Source organism: Denticeps clupeoides, chromosome 12, assembly GCF_900700375.1.
Source record: "Denticeps clupeoides chromosome 12, fDenClu1.1, whole genome shotgun sequence".
NCBI lineage: Eukaryota > Metazoa > Chordata > Actinopteri > Clupeiformes > Denticipitidae > Denticeps > Denticeps clupeoides.
In genome coordinates this window covers 19,286,812-19,306,449 of record NC_041718.1, presented here as the reverse complement: position 1 = coordinate 19,306,449, position 19,638 = coordinate 19,286,812, and the positions used below count along the sequence as shown (strand labels likewise).

The 19,638-nt window shown below is 47.6% G+C and overlaps 1 protein-coding gene and 1 pseudogene across 2 annotated transcripts in view; both read right to left on the bottom strand.

Annotated features, from left to right (window-relative positions):
• Window positions 1–3,199: 3,199 nt before the first annotated feature.
• The window catches only part of LOC114800634 (metabotropic glutamate receptor 4-like), a 133,315-nt gene continuing 116,876 nt past the window's right edge, over window positions 3,200–19,638 (bottom strand). For both annotated transcript variants that reach the window (XM_028998273.1, XM_028998274.1), the window contains exons 9-12: window positions 18,461–19,396; window positions 7,927–8,173; window positions 4,353–4,552; window positions 3,200–3,831 (exon numbers count right to left, since the gene is read on the bottom strand). In XM_028998273.1, coding sequence (XP_028854106.1) covers window positions 4,509–4,552; window positions 7,927–8,173; window positions 18,461–19,396 — 1,227 coding nt within the window. In that variant the 3' untranslated portion in view covers window positions 3,200–3,831; window positions 4,353–4,508. The remainder of the gene's footprint in view (window positions 3,832–4,352; window positions 4,553–7,926; window positions 8,174–18,460; window positions 19,397–19,638) is intronic.
• On the bottom strand, window positions 8,696–8,820 carry LOC114801499 (uncharacterized; annotated as a pseudogene).

Here is a 19,638-nt window from a genome sequence, read left to right as displayed (position 1 = left end):
ACATGATTACACGTGTAACATCACTGCTGGGACCTGGACATGATTACACATGTAACATCACTGCTGGGTTCTGGACAAGATTACACGTGTAACATCACTGCTGGGACCTGGACAAGATTACACGTGTAACATCACTGCTGGAAAATGGACTAGACTACTACCCGACAAGTATTGCTTTTTAAAAGCCTGGTCAACCTTGTGCGTGCTACCAGCGCTAGACTAAGATGGAAAGGATATTGTCTGTAGATGTGTGTGTCTTTGTGTGTGTGTGTGAATAGTTGAATGGTGCGTGTGAGGTCCATGCCCTGCACCAAGTGTCCCTGGATGGGTCCCGACAGACTGCTTAGGAATAATCAATAACGGCTAGTGAGTGAGTGTAAGAGATTATGGCGATTATGACAAGTTATTGTTTATCAAAACATTTGAGCATGTATTAAAGAAAACTGTGGTACGCCTTCAGGACGATTTATGAAAAGGATTTTACATACTTTCACTCCCTGGGAAATGTGAAGCTCTTGTTTGCAGATTTATGCATGAGATACAGTAGGAGCCTCGTAAGGCTGCCCCACTTCTCCACCGCCTTGTCTGTGGCCCCGGGGGACCCGCACACGGGCACACCTGACTTCCCGCCAGTCTCCCCGGGGCTCAATTATTCCAACATGAAATAAGAGAATAAGACGAGACCCCCTTCCTCCTGCACTTCTGACCGCAACCGCTGCGACAGGCCATTTTTCACCGGAGACAGCTGCCTGCGCACGTTGATGCTGCAGCTCAGAGTTTCTATCTTTTCTTCGTCCTTTGAGGAGGAAGGGACCATGTGTCCACTACATGCGCGTTATTCTCTCCGCGAGACCGCCAATAACTCTCTTAACCAGGCGTTTAACTGCCGCCACTTCCACGCCTTGTTTTATACAGTCAGAGTGTAACACGTCTCCTAGCAACGCACGATGCAGGCCCAGCCTCTTCAGGAGGTTATTATGGGCTGCAGGTGTTGGCTTCCTATTGTGCTGTAATAACTGGCAATTACAGTAAGACGGGGTGCTGTGGAGAAGAAAATATACATAATTTCAGATGGAGATCCAGTGGTCAGCGCTGCCGTGTCGTGAATGGGTGGAATTACTCCAGCAAGCGGGCGGGTCATGTTGTCCCCAGACTGTAATCACGGCTGGTGGTGGAACCCTCTATTTCCTCAGGAGGAAATGGTGGCGTGCCTGTGTGTGTGTGTGGGAGGGGAAAAATAAATCTTTATTGATATTGCATTTACAGGCAGCTTCTCGGGCAATTTTAATTTGTTATTATAAAATATTTTCTATTTAAATAGAAATATATTCTATTTATATCTAAACCTATTAAAATATTGTTAATGGTGAACTCCAGCTGAAATGTTCTTGTTCAGTTTCAGTTTGAATGTTTCTTGTATGTGTGTTCTGTTTTTGCTGCTGATCTTCAGGTCCAGGATGGAGGTTCTGTTCAGGGCTTCTTTGAACGTCACAACTTTGCAGAAGAACCAGAGCTGGTCTCACTGGTTCATGTTAAAATGGTAACATGGTGACATGGTGATGGTGATTTTTACTCATATTGCAGGATATACATGATAAACATTGGGGCCACTGAGCAAAGCACCGTCCCCACACACTGCTCCCCGGGCGCCTGTCATGACTGCCCACTGCACACCAAGGGTGATGGGTTAAATGCAGAGGACACATTTCACTGTGTGCACCGTGTGCTGTGCTGTTGTTGTCATTGTCACAATGACAATCACTTCACTTCATCAGGATTTAAACTGACTCTCTAACACATCCAATAACACACACACACACACACACACACACACACGAATGAATGACTGCAGGAGGTGTGTACTCATCTTTCTGTTTATTTGTTAGGAAAAATTAAGAAATGTAGGAGATTTTGTAATATGTACAAAATCCCCTGTGTTCAATGTAAAAAACTATCTTTACTTTGATGTTTTCCACACACACACACACACACACACACACAATAAAAACACTGTACACAATTTTTATTTACAACTGTAATAAGTTGACAGTGGTAAAATGTAGATATGGTGGCTGTAAGAATAAATTTAGAAATATGTGAAAATGAATAAAGGAGTTTTATGGACAATTAGTAGCTGTTACTGCTGTGCTCATGTGCCCATATTTCTCATTTATAGGCCAGCGCATCCATGGTGAAATGGCTTATTCAAGAGATTCATAACCGGGAATATGATCTGTTTGACGTCTTGGGATGCAAATAGCGGTTTCAGAATATGAGAGCGTCCAGTCCGTCTTTAAAAAGATGAGATGTTGGCTGGCGGGAAGCTTGAATCTCTTTTTTCTTTTCATTTCTGCTGCTTTCATCCCCGAACAGGCCTTTTATTGCGTCTTTAATGCGGCTATTTTGTTTGTTCACCGCAGAGTGAAATTAAAAGCAATTTGATACAGACAATGTGAAACTGAACAGCGCTGCAGAAGAGGAGCGGTCTTCAATTTCACAAGGATCCACGCTCACGCCTCCAATTACAGAGCAAGTTACACAGGAGATGCAGCACGTCACCACGATCTGGATGACTACAGCGATTACAGATCTCACCAGCTCAACATTTCCTCAGACTGTGGGTGGTAAGGCCCCGCACACTGACAGCAATGGGTCACCCATGCCGCTGAGGCTTCATTGGGGAATGATCAAAGTCATCCATACTGTGGAACGCTGAGACCGAAGGGTTTAATTCTTCTTGTACTGTCCAACTTGTTTGTTTCTAGACTGGTGCAGAAGAATCGAACCAATCAGAAGACAGAAACAGACCAATGTCGCGTCTGAGGGGGGAACAGGGGATGACCAGTTTACTGCAGGGAGATACCATATGGAAAAAGGCAGAAATAATGCACCACACCATGTGCTAAAAGGATGGGGATCTTCTCAGTCCGTGAGGTCGTCTACGCGCTCTGAAGCCACACCTGATGCTCCTCACACCTGGGAGGATCCCTGTAGGAGGGAAACGGGACCCGGGACCCTCATCCCGGAAGTGCCCTCTACAGAATTGGGACCTACCCAGAAACCCGCGGATACGGGTGACATGACACGCAGACACAGACAATGTCCCTCATACTCAGGGGAGGGGCAAGGCGTGTCATCGGGGTGGAGCCGGCACGGACGTGACAACCAATCAGAACTCGATCAGAAGTGACGATGCTGCTGGTTTGCAAAACATTTTATTAGAAACATTCTGGTATAAAAACATAACATGCTCCATATACTTTATTTTATTTCTTTTTTTCTTCAATGAAATACAGTTCGTCATCATACCGTAGGATCCCAGGCACTGTTCATATTTTTTTCCGTTATTCATTTCTCTCTTGTTTTTTTTTTCTTCTGTCAAATTTGGACACAACGCAAACATCACCAATCCATTGAGTAACATACACGATCTGCTCATTTAGTTCAGGTCAGCACGGACATATTTAGTTCTGCAACACAGATACCTTGAAAATAATGAGGTAAAAAAAAGTCAAAAGAAAGAAACAGAAGCTTTAAAATTACATCACACACAGCGAAAACTGTGATGTCAGTGGTCACATGATGTCTGATGCCTCATGCTGTCTTGGTGTTGATCGGATGAGCAGGGCAGGTCGTGCTATTTTTATAATGAATAGAATCATCGTTCTTTTTTCAGTTTGTTGCTGGTGAGTCTGGAAGCTGAGTCCAGCTGTGGTCCAGAGCCGCTGGGGTCAGGGGTCAGGGGTCAGCGACGCTCTGAACTGAGATGAGATGACGATGAGTCGGACACGTCAGGCAGTGAAAGCTTCGCAGATGTGAGGGGGGGGGTCACTGAAAATCGATAAAATCATAAATGATAAAACCAAGACCAGATTCTTTTCATCAACGGTGGGCAAGAGACCAAATAGTCAAACCGTAATGGAACAGCGACTTTTTTTTTGTAAGCATTCCGTTTTTTTATAGTAGTTTTTAAGAATTCAACAACACAACACAGGGATGTCCAAACTAACATGCTTAACATCTGTAAACATTGACCCACCTCCCGTCAAATCATCAAATTACAACCGGAGCCCAGAAGTTCACGACAAACCCTGAATCCCCGCCCCTCTCGCCACATCGGTTCAAAGGTTACTGCTGATTGGTCAATCAGCGGAGCACAAACAAAGCACAGACCTGAAGAGACCCTGGAGTGGAAAGCAAGACACTGAAAAGGGAGAGATAAACGACGACGTTGCAGAGGAAAGGAGTCTTTCTCTCTCCACCGTCACCCTCGTGCATGCACACACACACACACACACACACACACACACACACACAGTTCTGACTGCCACAGTCCTCGCTGCTTGGACCACCTGAGGAGAGTCCTGCCTGCTGCGGTCCCCTGCTCTTATGTCTCAGAGAGATTCTCAATCCTTTCTGTATTTCCCGGATCCATCCGTCGCCATTTGGTCAGAAGTGCTGCTCTCGGCGGAGTGAACCCGGCGTCCCCCCTCTCCCCGTCTCTCTCTCTAGAGTGCATGATTGCTGTAACTGATGTAGGTCTGTTTGGTGCCTGCGAGAGAAAAGACAAGAGAGAATCTCATTTACAAAGTTCTACATTTTTCTTACGCTGTGAATAAACACCGCACGCCAACGTAGTCTTACTTCACACGTAGTAAGAGCACCTTGCGGATCAGAATTACCCAGGCTGCATCAGTACTAGTACTAAGTGGCATTTTCCATCAGTGTGTCTTATACCACCATGCTCTGCAGGAACACCAAAACAGGAGGATCTACAGTAAAATTACGGGGAACCACCTGAAAAGGATGTGAGTTCCCCTGAGACGTCCAGCAGAAGCTCTAAAAATCTTTATTTTACTTCCTGTTCTTGCATCCATGTGTAGCGGCACGCTAATGGAATTGCACGTTTTATAATGTTTTTATTATGTCTGTGTGAAATCTTAGATAATTTTGCATTAATACACTTATGGTATTTACCAGACGCCCTTATCCAGAGCCGCTTACAAACAGTAGTGACAGGGACAGTGTCCCCCCTGGAGACACTCAGGGTTCAATGTCTTGCTCAGGGACAGAATGGTAGTAAGTGGGGTTTGGGGCAGTGGTGGCCTAGCGGTTAAGGAAGCGGCCCTGTAATCCGAAGGTTGCCAGTTCGAATACCGGACCGCCACTGAGTGCCACTGAGCAAAGCACCGTCCCCACCCACTGCTCCCCGGGCACCTGTCATTGCTGCCCACTGCTCACTCAGGGTGATGGGTTAAATGCAGAGGACAAATGTCACTGTGTGCACCGTGTGCTGTGCTGCTGTGTATCACAAGTGACAATCACTTTCACAACCTGGGTCTTCTGCTTCATAGGTGAGTGTGCTACCTGGCTAATACCAACCCAGTTAATAATTTTATTTGAGGAGGCTCCGTGTCACTGGAAAAGGACTTTAAGAAACCAAACTGGTGACCTTTCACCTCTGAATTGGGTTCCTAAAATTCTCCAACTGGCCACGCCCACACATCACAGTTTGGAACAACATTCCGACTCCTGTTCCCGCCCCTCTGTCACCTTAATGTGACAACAGTGAGGTGAGTGATTAGCGTTCTAGCTTCATCGCTCTGATTGGCCGAGTGGCCGGTCAGTGTCTGGAATTCGGCCGCTTCGTCGCGCCAGAACAACTTTAGTTAAAGAGAATCTGGGACTTTTGAGCACGGCAGGTAACCAGGACAAGTCCTGCAGTGGCCCCGGCCGCCACGCTGCATCTGACAGATGTATTTTGGGGAGCGAGAAATGTTATTTTCCCTCCGAGCTCCGTGTCCCCTGTAGCTGTGACAAATGAACCCGATTTACATATTCATGCGCCGTGTTCGGCGGGGATCCGCCGGCGTCCGACCCGCCGCCACGGTGGGCTTCATTAAAGCCCCCCTCCCTCTCAGGCGTGTCAAATCGGAAGGAGATGTCTGGGCAGAAGATGCCCTCCTGATAGTTCTGGTGATCTTCCAGACGCGAGAAGGTTCCTCGTGCCTTCAGCTCCGAGTTCCCAGATTCATCTGAGTAAAACTACAAACACTGACGTCTTCATCTTCCTCCGCGGATGGAGGTACTGCGTTCCTGGAAGGTCAGGGCGCAGAACCGCCCAGGAACCGGCAGCAGCATCTTCATTTGCTGGCTCCGCACGGAGCCTGTGGCAGCGAGATACGAATGTTTACCGCTATTAAAGCCGAGGACAGCTGAAGTGGCGCCGCCAAGAGACACTCATTTCCTCCTCCATCATGCAGAGTGTGTGGAGCTCAACCAACGGGGTTTTAAAAAAATGTGTATTCATCGTGAATATTTTTTTCACGTTTCGCATTAGCCAAACGTTTAAACAGGCCATTAGGGACGATTTTGCCGGGAAACGACTCTCGACACCGGTGCCGCAGCGGCCGGCCTGGCACTTTGCGTCCTCGGCTGGGCTCCGAGGGGCTTCAGAGGTTCCCAGCGTTCCTCCGCGCCGCGGAGGCCCTGAAGCGATGGAGCGACGCTTAGCGCTCGCGCCTGATTTACAAAATTGACTCCAATTTCCCGTGTTGGAGGGAAGAGGGCAGCTAATTTTCCGGAGCCACTGAGGTGGAAAATAAGAGCGCGGGCGTCTCATAAATAATGACTGCAACAGGGTAATAATGGCAGCGAGAGTCGGGGATGATGCAGCGCCGAGCGACGCTGCCGCGGGCGTAGCGCGCAAATAAACAAACTCCGGCCAGACGGAGCACTGCAGCAGCGGCCGGGAGGCACGGGCCACTCCGACACGCTCCGATCGAGATATCTACACCTACATCCACACACAATACCTTCTTATCATCAATACCTACACCCGCACATCCATCATGGGCTCCGGTCTCCACCTACACCACCCACACCCACATCACTGACAGCAACACCATCACCAATATCTACACTCACATTAGAGATGCCTACATACATTTCAAAGAAATCTACACACAGATGTATACATTTGTCTGTGTATATACACTACAGGCCTTATACCTTATTATGCAATGTGTTTTCTTTATTTTCAGGACCATTTACGTTGAAGGCATCTATGAATGAACACATGTGGAGTTCTGTACTGAAAACCTGATTACTGCTTTGCACACTCTTGGCGTTCTCTCGATGAGCTTCAAGAGGTCGTCACCTGAAATGCTTCAACAGTCTTGAAGGAGTTCCCAGAGGTGTTTACCACTTGTTGGTCCAGCTCACCCCAAACCATCTGGACTGGGTTCAGGTCCGGTGACTGTGGAGGCCAGGTCTCCACTTTTATTAAGTACATAACTCCACATGTGTTCATTCATAGTTTTGATGCCTTCAGTGAGAATCTACCAACATAATTGGTCCTGAAAATAAAGAAAACACATTGAATGAGAAGGCGTGTCCAAACGTTTGGTCTGTACTGTATATATTTAATGGAGAGTAGTAGCACTCCATTACTGATACCTACACCCACATTCATACACCAACACGTCATCCAAAATCATCATACCCAGATATCATGTTAGTAGCATTTACCTGTAATCGCTGAACATGAACACTAAGTAGTGGCCTAGGGCGTAAGGAAGCCGTCTTAATTCCTCAGTGAGCGGAGGACCCACTCGAAAGGTTGCGGGTTCAAATCCTGAACCACCAAGGTGCCACTGAGGTCCCCTTGATCAAGGTATTGTCCCCACCCACTGATCCCGGGGCGCCTTTCATAGCTGCCCACTGCTTACTAACGCCGATGGTTTCGAAGCAGATGACACATTTTGTTGTGTGCCCCATGTGCTGTGTGGCCCAATGACAAAAACAATCACTTTTAAACCCTGGATAACAGGGTCCACACCCGTCTACATGTTAAATTTGCAGGTGGAGTGCGATGGAGTTTCCGTATTTAAGTGCTGTGTGTTGGAACTGTGGTAAGGCTCTTACTCTGCGTCTCCGGGCTCTCACACAGCTCGCTCTTGGCCTCCCCGTTGGGCCGCAGGCCCGCCTTGGGGTTGAACTTGTTGGGCATGGTCGCCGCAGTGACGACGGCCTTCAGACTGCGGGTGCGCTTGGGCACGTTCTGCTCCGGGTGGAAGAGCACCACGTAGACCTTCGGCATGTAGAGCAGGCCGAGGGACACAGACGCGCTGAGGCTCACCGAAATGGTCAGGGTGGTGGTCTGGATGTACAGCTGGGGGAAGAAACCGTCAAAAATCTCAGTAAATTATCATTATCTAGCGTTAATCAGCGGGTTCATTACTGCTTCATGAATTATGGACCAAGACTCGAGGTCCCAACGCCTCATTAAAACTCTTATAATAATAAAGACGACCTCAGGGTCCCCGGCAGACGTCCTGTCCTCTTCTGTTTCCTTCTCTTATTACAATAAGGAGGTTTTCACTGTCAATAAATCTGAGTTTAATTAAGCATGACTCCTTTTGCCAGTGCATAGTGTAAAAAAGAGACTCTGCGCTCAATTTATTTTTCACTTTCAGTCTTATTAAAATTAAAATTGTCGTTGCTGATCAATTTATTCTGAACATTTTCCCTAACAAATTATCGGTAACATCATTTGGCATATGACCAGTTTATCAGAGGAATGATAGAGATTCTGTAATGAAATAAGGAAATATTAGAGCTGTCAGAACCAACAAGTCGGTGTCACGACTACGGACTTATGGGGAAAGGAAGCGCAGAGGTGTGACATGCCGGGAAGGGGTTTTATTTATAAACAAACAATAAACACAAAAGAAACAATGGCGCGGTGGCCGAATACAGTTTAACTTAAATAAAGAACAGAAACTACACTTGATCTTAGCCAAAAGGCCGAGAAGCGAATGGAGGGGGGTTCTTTATTGAAGTTAAATTGTTTTCGGCCACCGCGCCCGTCTTTATTTGTGTTTATTGTTTATTTATTAATAAAACCCCTTCCCAGCATGTCAGACCTCTGCGCTTCCTTCCCCCGTAAGTCCGTAGTCGTGACAGAATGCCGTCCCTCCCGAAGGGGCGGAAATGTCCGGCCTTTATGCGCCGTCAGTGGCCACCGGTGATAAGCACAGCTGCAGTCAGTCCTGACAGTCGGGTGGCTGGTGATCAGAAGACAGGCGACGTTTAACCCACAAGTAAACTGTTAGTTTGGAGTTTGGATGCAAACTTCCTCGATATCATTTTTTGGCCATGTTGTCCTCCCCTAAAATCAAGGACAGAAGAGAAAAGAAGAAATGAATAAAGCTGTGAGCGAAGGAAAGTCCATCAACGTCCCTCTGGGTGCTTCAGCGCCACTTCGTCTGTATTCGTCGGCAGCTGCCATCGACTGCGGTGTTCCCCTAATAACAGCACAAGTCCCTTCCGGACTCGCCAAGCGCGTCCGGCCACGCCCCCTGATCCCCAGCTTCAAAACAGCGGCAGCAGAGGAAAACCGTCACCTGTTTCCACTCCGGTTTTATCGACCCGCCGGCCCGTCCTGCCGCACCGATCGATAGGAGCAGGATTGGAATGGAAGGGGCAGGCCGGGCATCAGATATGAATCGATGCCGAGCCACATGGCTTCGTTCAACTCCTGCGTGACCCCGAGCAGGAAACAATCCATCACTGCCACCGCACTCGCACCGCCACCTGTTCGCAGAACGTTCCGATGCAGGAACATTCAAATGGTGGGCGGAACGACGAGGCCTTTCAGCTGCAACATGTAGGTCAAGAGAAGAGCTTCAAAAAAAAAAAGAGAAGAGAGGAGAGAAGAGACGAGTCTTTTATCCACGGGCTGCGCGAGCGCCCCGGATTTCAGCGCTTTGATCTCTTCTCTCGGAGAGCCACGCTGCAGGCACAGCCCGACACAAGGAGCTCTCCCACAATGCACCGCTTCCATTCTGCCAATTAACCAAAAAAATTCTCACAGTCTCAAATTTATGCGTAAATCCCTCCCCACCCCCACCAAAACGCAGCCTGGACCACGAACAGAGCTTCTCACACACCCCTGATTACGTTGTGGGGTTTTCTGCCACCAGATCGGTCCCAATTCAAAGCAGCTTTCGTCCTTTAAGCGAAGCCAAAGCTTCCCACTCGTCAGTAAAGCCTGCAAAGCTGGAGAGGAGCGAGAAGGTTCCAGCTCCCGTCGTCACGTGTCACTGCAGCTGAGGCTGCATCACAAAAAGTCAACTGATCCCTGACAGATAAGCCGTCTACAGAACAAGAACCGGAGGAATAAAGAGACGAAGTCTTCCCCAGACCATTAGTCCCTGGAAGTGCGGTTCTCACCTGAGAAACTCCCATTAGAGCCTCATTAAGTGGCAGCCTGCGGCGGCGGTGGCATGGAGTCCTAATGAGTGGGACGGAGGGACCGGGGGTCAAATGAGGTGACAAGGTCACTATTTCACTCAGGCTTTTAAAAGGCTGCATTAACTCCGACATCAGCGCCTCATTACAATAAACGCGCGTCAGTTGAGCTCTCTGGGGTGTTGTTATAATTAATAATGTTGGTTTCTGCTGCATGCGGGAGGGCAGTGCGACCAAACGTTCCGAGGTTCTTGCAACAGCCCACACCTTTCACACCTTAGTACGTTTGCTTGGTAGTGGAAGTAGCCTAGTGGCCTCGCCTATGAATCAGAAGACCCAGGTTCAAATCCCACTGACTACCATTGTGTCCCTGAGCAGGACACTTAACCCTGAGTGTCTCCAGAGGGGGACTGTCCCTGTAACTACTGATTGTAAGTCACTTTGGATAAGGGCGTCTGGTTAATGCTGTAAATGTAAATGCTTTGGTCCGAATCCTCTTGGGGTGGTTCCCTTGCATGGCGGGAAAAATCCAAGCAAACCAAAACGCGTAGCTTCAAATCACACAAGAACTTTCTCTCAGCTGATTGGTCAGAAGCATCGACGTGGGAACAACAAAAGTAAATACAGGAAGCAGACGGAATTGAAATTTACCCGTAATTCAGAGTTCTCAAATCATGTGATAGCGTTTTGGTTTGGACACCTGTTTTGGTTTGGTACGCGTTCTTACCAGGCGTCGCCTGTGAACTTGTTTGAATTGAGACTTGTGTTTGGTGGGGTTTTGGTTCCCAGAGAGATCTGTGCATGTACTACTTGTTATTAATTGCTTAGAGTTGTGGAACAAAAGATTTGATACAAAATGTAATAAAATCATTTAGTCTATTTGGAAAGAGAGATGATTATAATGTTAGAATATGTCAGCCATTCTTTGATAACGAAATAGGAGCTAGACTTCTTATTCTGAACAGGTATTGTCAGTTAACAGGCTGTAAAACTATGTATAAATTAGTGGAGGATTTTGTTACAAGTAGCAGAATAACACAAAGAATTCCAGGATGTGTCATTTTCATTGGTGGTTGCACTGCATTTTATCCAAATACTGTTATTTTCTGATGTTCTTCTGGTGGGGCAGTGGTGGCCTAGCGGTTAAGGAAGCGGCCCCGTAATCAGAAGGTTGCCGGTTCGAATCCCGATCCGCCAAGGTGCCACTGAGGTGCCACTGAGCAAAGTACTGTCCCCACACACTGCTCCCCGGGCGCCTGTCATGGCCGCCCACTGCTCACTCAGGGTGATGGGTTAAATGCAGAGGACAAATTTCACTGTGTGCACCATGTGCTGTGCTGCTGTGTATCACATGTGACAATCACTTCACTTCACTTTTTTTTTTTTTTTTTTTGACACCCTGAGTGTCATGCCATGGGGTGTAACGGAGGAGGTGCAAACACTCGACGTTCGAAAAGGAAAGTGGATTTAAAAACTGAAACAAATAGAGGCGCCATGGCTAAAATACAAAAAAAAAAAAAAAAAAACAGAAGAAAAGTGCAACATAACGTCAGCAGAAAACCAGCATTTAGTGGGTTTTAATCACCCGTGCCAAATAAGCAGGACACCTTTGTGTGTACGTGACTGCCAGCACCTGGCTAGCCCAGAACTGCCTTGGTGTCACACTAAGTTGATCCAGGACAGGGGTCAGGGGTCAGCAGCGCTTTCATCCTTACTTCCAGTGGCTTTGGATAATAAATAACTATTTAAGTGTATTATGTTTTTAGCTGTTGATGTGATTTGTGTAGAGTCAGGGTGACCAGATCTCCTCTCTTCCCCGAACACGTCCGGCTGGGTTTTTACACTTGTCTGGGTGATTAAACCGTTGACCCGTCATCAGCGTGTATTTGTGATAGAAATAATAATAATAATATATGCATTATTATATTCATATGACGGCAAAAAGAATTTGTGGCTCCCCGAGCTTTCTCTTTTGTGGAAAATGGGTCCAAATGGCTCATTGAGTGTTAAAGTTAAAGTTGGCTAAATGCCATAAATACAATAAACTTTACAACTTGCAGTGGATTAAAACTAAGAAATGTCAGCTAAAGACAGAAGACAGAAGTTTTAGGGTCAGTTTCCAGTTCATGCATCAAGCCTAGCCCTGGACCAATCCCATTTTGTAATGGAGATCTTCACTGTATATCTTTTATACTGGCTTCAGGCAAGCATATCTTTATTTCAGAACGTACAGATCTATAAAAAAACTGACATTAAAGAGGAAAGCATGACAAACACAAGACATTTGACTTCCCGCTCCAAACAGAAATATAGATTTATTCCTCCAAATGAGCAGAATCTGAACGACTGTCAGGACAGCCTGTCCATCTGGGTCGCTGCTGTAAATAAAAAGGTCCTGCCGCAGACGGTAATGGTCTTTTTTTTCCCCGTGACCCATGAGCGAATGTGAACGTGAGTGTGGGGGCTCGCACCAGTACACGAAATCTCAATTTACGCCCGACCGTAGAAAAAAATCCTACACCACTTGCCCTCAGCCATACAGAGTTATTCTGGAGAGAGAACTGGATCTTCTGAAGTGAAGTGATTGTCACATGTGATACACAGCAGCACAGCACATGGTGCACACAGTGCAATTTGTCCTCTGCATTTATCCCATCACGCTTGGTGAGCGGTGGGCGGCCATGACAGGTGCCCGGGGAGCAGTGTGTGGGGACGGTGCTTTGCTCGGTGGCACCTTGGCGGATCAGGATTTGAACCGGCAACCTTCTGGTTACGGGGCCACTTCCTTAACCGCTAGGCCACCACTGCCCCCTTCTGGGGGTTTCATAATGACAATCACCTCACTTTCACTTTTCAGTCCTCTGAAACCGAACTGGCCATGAGCTAATTAGTTCAAATGAATAATGAGAAGACGTACGGTGGCATGTAAATTGCACGTCTAATAAGAAACGACTAAGACCCGGTGTTTCATTTATACATTTAATTTTTATTTTTTTTACCACAAGCCCAGACTGGGCTGAGGGAATGAAGCTCTAGGTTCATAATTTAATAAGAGTCCGCCGAGAACCCGGATTCCTTCTTAATTAGCACCGCGCAAGTCCTCGGCTGAGATGTGCGGAGGGTCAAGAGACGCCGTTCCGGCCTCAGCCCACACCGCCGAGGCCATCATTAGCGCGGCCACAACAAAAGAGCCCGGGGATCCAGAGTGGGAGGCGGCCTTTGTGGGGAGCGGAGGGGAGCACAATGTGGCACTCCAGGTGAGCAGATGCTCCAGCGATCTCCTGACCAGCCTGCAGCTCCCGTGATCAAACACAACGCATGGAGCAGATGGCGGCCATCTCCATCCGCCGGCGTCCGGCCTATTCATCTCCGCGCAGAATGACAAAGAAAATGACGGCGTGTCGCGCGGCGGCGGGGGACACGCGTCGCAACCCAAATAAGCGGGGCAAATAATGGCACTAAGCAGCGTGTCACTCTGCTGTCTGCAGGCGTTGTTGGGCCTTTTAAATCGTGTTCATACAGGTATAAATCATCCCGTGCAGAGCGAAGGAAGGAAAGCCGTCGCTACACGGGGTTTGATGCCGTAGATAGAGAAAATGATTCGGTCCTCGGTTATGTGGCAGTGTGTGCCGCGCAGCTTGGCCGGTTTCTGCATCTCCGCGACGCTCCGTGCTGGATAACTGATCCCGGGTCAGCGCACGGCGCCATGCAGAGCGCAGCCAATGAGAATTTAATAGTAAATGAAGCCGAACGGTCTGGTCATTTGGGCCTGAATTGGAGGACATTTTGCAGCCGTGTAGATTTGTTGCGGCCATGACGTGACATAACGTGACAGAGTCTCAGTTTTCCTTGCACTGTGTCACCCAGATGTGTACGGCCTGTAGCCGTACACACACATTTACATTTTACATTAACAGCACTTACCAGACGCCCTTATCCAGAGCGACTTATAATCAGTAGTTACAGGGACAGTCCCCTCCTGGAGACACTCAGGGTTAAGTGTCTTGCTCAGGGACACAATGGTAGTAAGTGGGATTTGAGCCTGGGTCTTCTGGTTCATAGGCGAGTGTGTTACCCACTAGGCTACTACCACTTCCTGCCACCACACACATGCACACAACTGGGAAACACCATCGAAAAATAGTTTTGATGACCAATTGTGAAGAAAATGTCCTTTTGTCCTTGACAAAAGTTTCAATTTTGTTACTGGCAAAATCCATTGTGTGCACAAACCTCCTGTCGGTCAAGCATGGGGCAGCACCATCCTACCATCAGAGCACCTCCAGTCCTCCTCGTCTGGTCCCTCCACCGCTGAAGGTACGAGGAAGACATTCATCTCGACTCTTCTCTGTCTTGGTGGTGGAATGAACTTCCCCACAAGATCAGAACAGCAGTTTTTGCTTAAGAACTTCCTCTTTAGAGGATACTTAGACTAACGTGTTACTTTCTTATAGTCTGATTAATGTAAGAAAAACTACAACTGGGTGAATAAAATGATTGTATTCATGAACCAGAACTGATTGTTTCATCGATTGTAACATGAAATCACGTTGTAAGTCGCTCTGGACAAGTCTAAATGATTTCTGTGAAGAAAATAGAACTTCTTGCTTTTGTGGACTAAATGTAGCAGTATGTAAATTGATTTTGTCATTATATAAATCATTTGGTGCCACAAAATGAATTTGGTGCTCAGAAGCAAGCACTTGACGCCCCACGCAACCTACATCCCAAGCAGCATGCCAGCCACGCCCACATCAATCGGCCAGGTAATGCGTCCCAGTCGGCTTCATTAGAGGCACGGCTCACTCATGCAGGCCGGCCCATCTGCAGCTTCATTACAGCAGCGTTTCGGATCAACGTGACCAAGCAGCTGTAGGATGGCGGCGGGATCCCTCCTGCATTCCCGCGGTGACGTTACATCACACGCTGATGTCAGTCTGTAGGTAAAGCGGCATATGGAGAGTGGCTCTCCTCGCCGGCCTGTCTTTCACTGGAAGACACGTACACTGTGTCTTTTTTTTTGTTTTTTTTTATTATCTAATACACAGATCAGGCCAGATAAAAATGTTAATTTTATCATCAGTCATTCATTATTAGACTGCACTGTTAAGTGCCACCCTGTGTTTGGACTGACGTAATTTTGTCATTCTAATTTGAAGGGATTAAATATTAACATTAGCTGCCATTTTCATTTGAACGAAAAAGCACATTTATTTAAGACCAGCCTACAGGTATCATCCCTGCTAATATCCCACAGAGAGATGATTATCATGTGCAAGTGGGCGTGAGGCTCTAAAATGAAAGCCATGATGTTGTTTGTGAATTATTTTTAATAATTCAAATAATTCTGATGTCTGCAATCTGCATCTTCAAATTTGTGCATCTGCTGCTTTTTAGAAAAATTCCTGTTTAAAATATAGACATCTTAGATAATGCATTTCTTTGGTTTACAGATTACAGTAGATAGAATGTGAATGTGCAACACATATAATTTACATTATGCATAAGAACACCTCCAAATGTAGTCATGTGGGATACTATAGCTCCCTTTCCCTAAATACACATATTTTGTATGCAATTTTGCACAGCGAGTCCAACATTGCATACTGTGCAGCACCTAATACACTTTTGTGCAAATAAACAGTAGAATTCTGTTTTTTATCTTAGCACCTGTTGGAAAAATGCGAAATATTGCCTTGGAGCTTCCATATATCCACTGCCCGCCATTGTCTTTTGTTGTTGTGGTTATACTGGAATATTTAAGGCCACGTGGTGTCCAGTGCATGCATTCTGCAATATTTCACCATATATAGTGTACACTTTGCACAGTATTCATTTTGTGCTTAGACTTAAAAATGTTTTAGGGTACTAAATAGTGTGTCTTCAGATTCTGCTGTATTTCATAGCTCCTGCATAAAACAGCAGCTTCTGGAGGACGATTAAAAAAAAAAAAAGGTTCTTGATTGCTGCAGTTCAGCGGAACACATCTGTTAGCATGTGTGCTTTGCATGTGCGAGTAAATGCGGTGGGAAGGTGCCTGGGATGGGATAATGAAGCTTTAACGCTCCTCGTCGCCTCGTGAGCCGTGACCGGACGTGGCCAAGTCATCGTGCATCGTCACAAGCGACGACGAGGAGCATCTGGAGCCACATGCTGCTCTGCCACAGGCCCCTCCTACCTTTTCATTCCACCGCGCAAAGGAGGGAGAGCTAATTAAATAACTTGGAATAAAACTCAGAAGAAAGGAGCTCTTATCTTAAGCCCCCAAAAGACAATGTTCCAGGTTTTCAATTAAACGGGTAACGCAGCTTTAGAGGAATGTGAGAAGAAACAAAATTAAGTCCTTTGAAGACGCTTCTCTCAGCTTTTCTCGCCAACGTTATTCTAAGCCATGCCAGGCTAATGGATTACATCACCTAGGAAAAGCTGCAGCTCCATATCCATGCTGCTTTAAAATTCCCTTTCATCCGTGCGGAAGGTGGGATTAGGGGGAGGGAGCCTTGTTTTCCAGATTTGAGTGTCCGTTTAACCATACTGATCGCCGGCCGCTGCTCTGAAACCGGCTATTACGGCTGCAGCAATCACCAAATGTCAATGAAATTCCTCCTCTTGCAGCAACAGCAGTTGGAATAACCCCTGGAATGTTAAACCAATCCCAATTGGTCATGTGATGGAGGCAACTGCCAAAAAAAAGCCTGTACATGAAGTGATGGGCGCATAAACTGCGGCGACAAGTTCAAATACACTTCCGTTAAGGGACCAGATATTGTCAACGCAACAAAGATGTGATCCGTTTATTTCCTTCATCCTTTGTTCTCTGTTTCACTGCAAAACAAAGATAAGCACCCGACAAAAATTGGTTAATTACTGCAGTGATTAATGTGCTATGAAAACTGATACCTTTCATACGTTCTAATTTCTTAACCGTTTCACTATCATCGTGGAAAAGTACCGAGCCGAGGTAACAACAATTTCATTAATAATTAAGCCTAAATCGCTGATTATCTTGAATAAAAATGCTCCATTACGATAACAATCGAAGCACCATCAAAATTGGTCATTTTACTATATCTGTCGCTGTGCACATTATTATATTTACATTCTAATTATAGACAAATATAATTTTCTGCTTTCCTGTCTAATACAATTCTAAAAAAAACAGCCGTTCTGTATCATCTTCAGTCTCTGAAGGTCCCTCTGCCAGGTTCTTTAAAGCGGAACTGCACCACTACTATAGACTTTGCAGAGTAAATTAGACCGTCTATATTAGAGACGTGCTAAATGTCCCAATAACTCATTTGAAATGCCCTAATAATTCACTGAAAGTCTGTTTTAATGGTGGATAATCTTTCGCTTTTGCCATCGCTGAATAATCATGATAATGTGTTGCGCACAAGTCATTTGCGTTACAAAAAGACCCCCGAGGGCAATTAAATCTGCATTTCTCACAGGGGTCACGGTGACTGATCCCTCAGCCAAAAAAAAAAAAAGGATCTACACATCTACGGGCAGCAGCAGGAGGACCAGTGCGCAACAAGCCCCCACTATCCTGCCGACCCAGCGCCGCATCACTTCTGAGCCTTGACCTTCGCGTCGGAACAGCGGTGGAGTCTCCACCGCGGGCCCGGCATGAAAAGAGCACCTCGGCCCGGTCCCCTCGACCCTGGGGCTCATCAGCGGCTCCCTGCTGGCATGACTGGCGTGGTGGACAAAGGTTCCGAGACGCCTGCGGTAAAGGGGGAGCCACTGTTGCACCCGTGTTGAGACAAAAGGAGACGACAGTACAAACGACTGCTTGAAACACGCCCTGTCGTGCAGGAGGTACAACATACAGGAAAATACGCATTTAAAGTGGAGTGATTGTCACTTGTGATACACAGCATATGTTGCACACAGGGAAATTTGTCCTCTGCATTTAACCATCACCCTGAGTGAGAAGTGGGCCGCCAGTGTGTGGGGACGGTGCTTTGCTCAGTGGCACATCAGTGGCACCTTGGCGGATCGGGATTCGAACCGGCAACCTTCTGATTACGGGGCCACTTCCTTAACCTCTAGGAAAGCCACTGACCCATAAAATTTAAGTAAACTGCTTTTTGACATTCGGTAAAGGTCCCACCAAGATCTGAACTGGGATCGCTGGTCCAAAGTGCTAATCTGGTGTAATGGTTTAATCGTATTTCTAATCTCCATCGTGATGAAGACTGACCTTCTCTGCGGACTGCGACGTGCCGAAGAAGATGGGGATGAAGGCAAGCCAGATGATGCAGGTGGTGTACATGGTGAAGCCAATGGGCTTGGCCTCGTTGAAGGTCTCGGGGACGCCGCGGGTCTTGATGGCGTAGACGGTGCAGGTGACCATGAGCAGCATGCTGTAGCCCAGCAGGCAGATGAGCGACAGGTCCGAGATGTCGCACTTCAGCACGCCGTGCGCCATCGTGGGGTCCGACGTGCGCTGCTCCTCGTAGTCGATGAGCGCCTGCGACGGGTCGACCGCGAACCACACGCACACGCCCAGCAGCTCCACCGAGATCAGGCTGAAGGTGATGACCAGCTGAGAGGCGGGGCTTATGAAGCGCGGCGCACTCACTGACATCTTGCCCTGCTCGAAGATGCGGTAGATCCGGTTGGTTTTGGTGAGCAGCGCCGCATAGCTGATGCTCATGCCCAGCCCCAGGAAGATGCGTCGGAGTGAGCAGATGCCCACGTCCGGGGCGGAGATCATCAGGAATGTGGTGGCGTAGCACAGGAAGATGCCCGTCAGCAGCACGTAGCTCAGCTCGCGGCCCGACGCCTTCACGATGGGCGTGTCGTTGTAGCGGACGAACGTCACCACAACAAACAGGGTGGCCATGATGCCCACGATGGCCAGCAGGACGGGGAAGACGGCCCACGGCGAGCTCCACTCCAGCTTGACGATGGGGATGGGCTGGCAGCCCGTGTGGTTGGCGTTGGGCCGCAGGTCGAAGCGGCACATCTTGCAGGTGTAGAGGTCGGCCTGGTACTGGTAGCCGTCGCAACGCTCGCAGTGCCAGCAGCAGGGGATGCCCTTCACCGTCTTCTTGCGCTCGCCCGGCTTGCAGGGCAGGCTGCAGATGGAGGAGGGGACCTGGCGCACGCCGCCCGGCCACAGCATCCCACGAATCTGGATCAAAAATGGATCAACATTTACATTTATGGCATTTACCAGACGCCCTTATCCAGAGTGAATTACAATTCGTAGTTACAGGGACAGTCCCCCCCCTGGAGACACTCAGGGTTAAGTGTCCTGCTCAGGGACACGATGGTAGTAAGTGGGGTTTGAACCTGGTTCATAGGCGAGTGTGTTACCCGCTAGGCTACCACCACCCTCTATACATACAATACAATACAAAAGCCACGTTTATA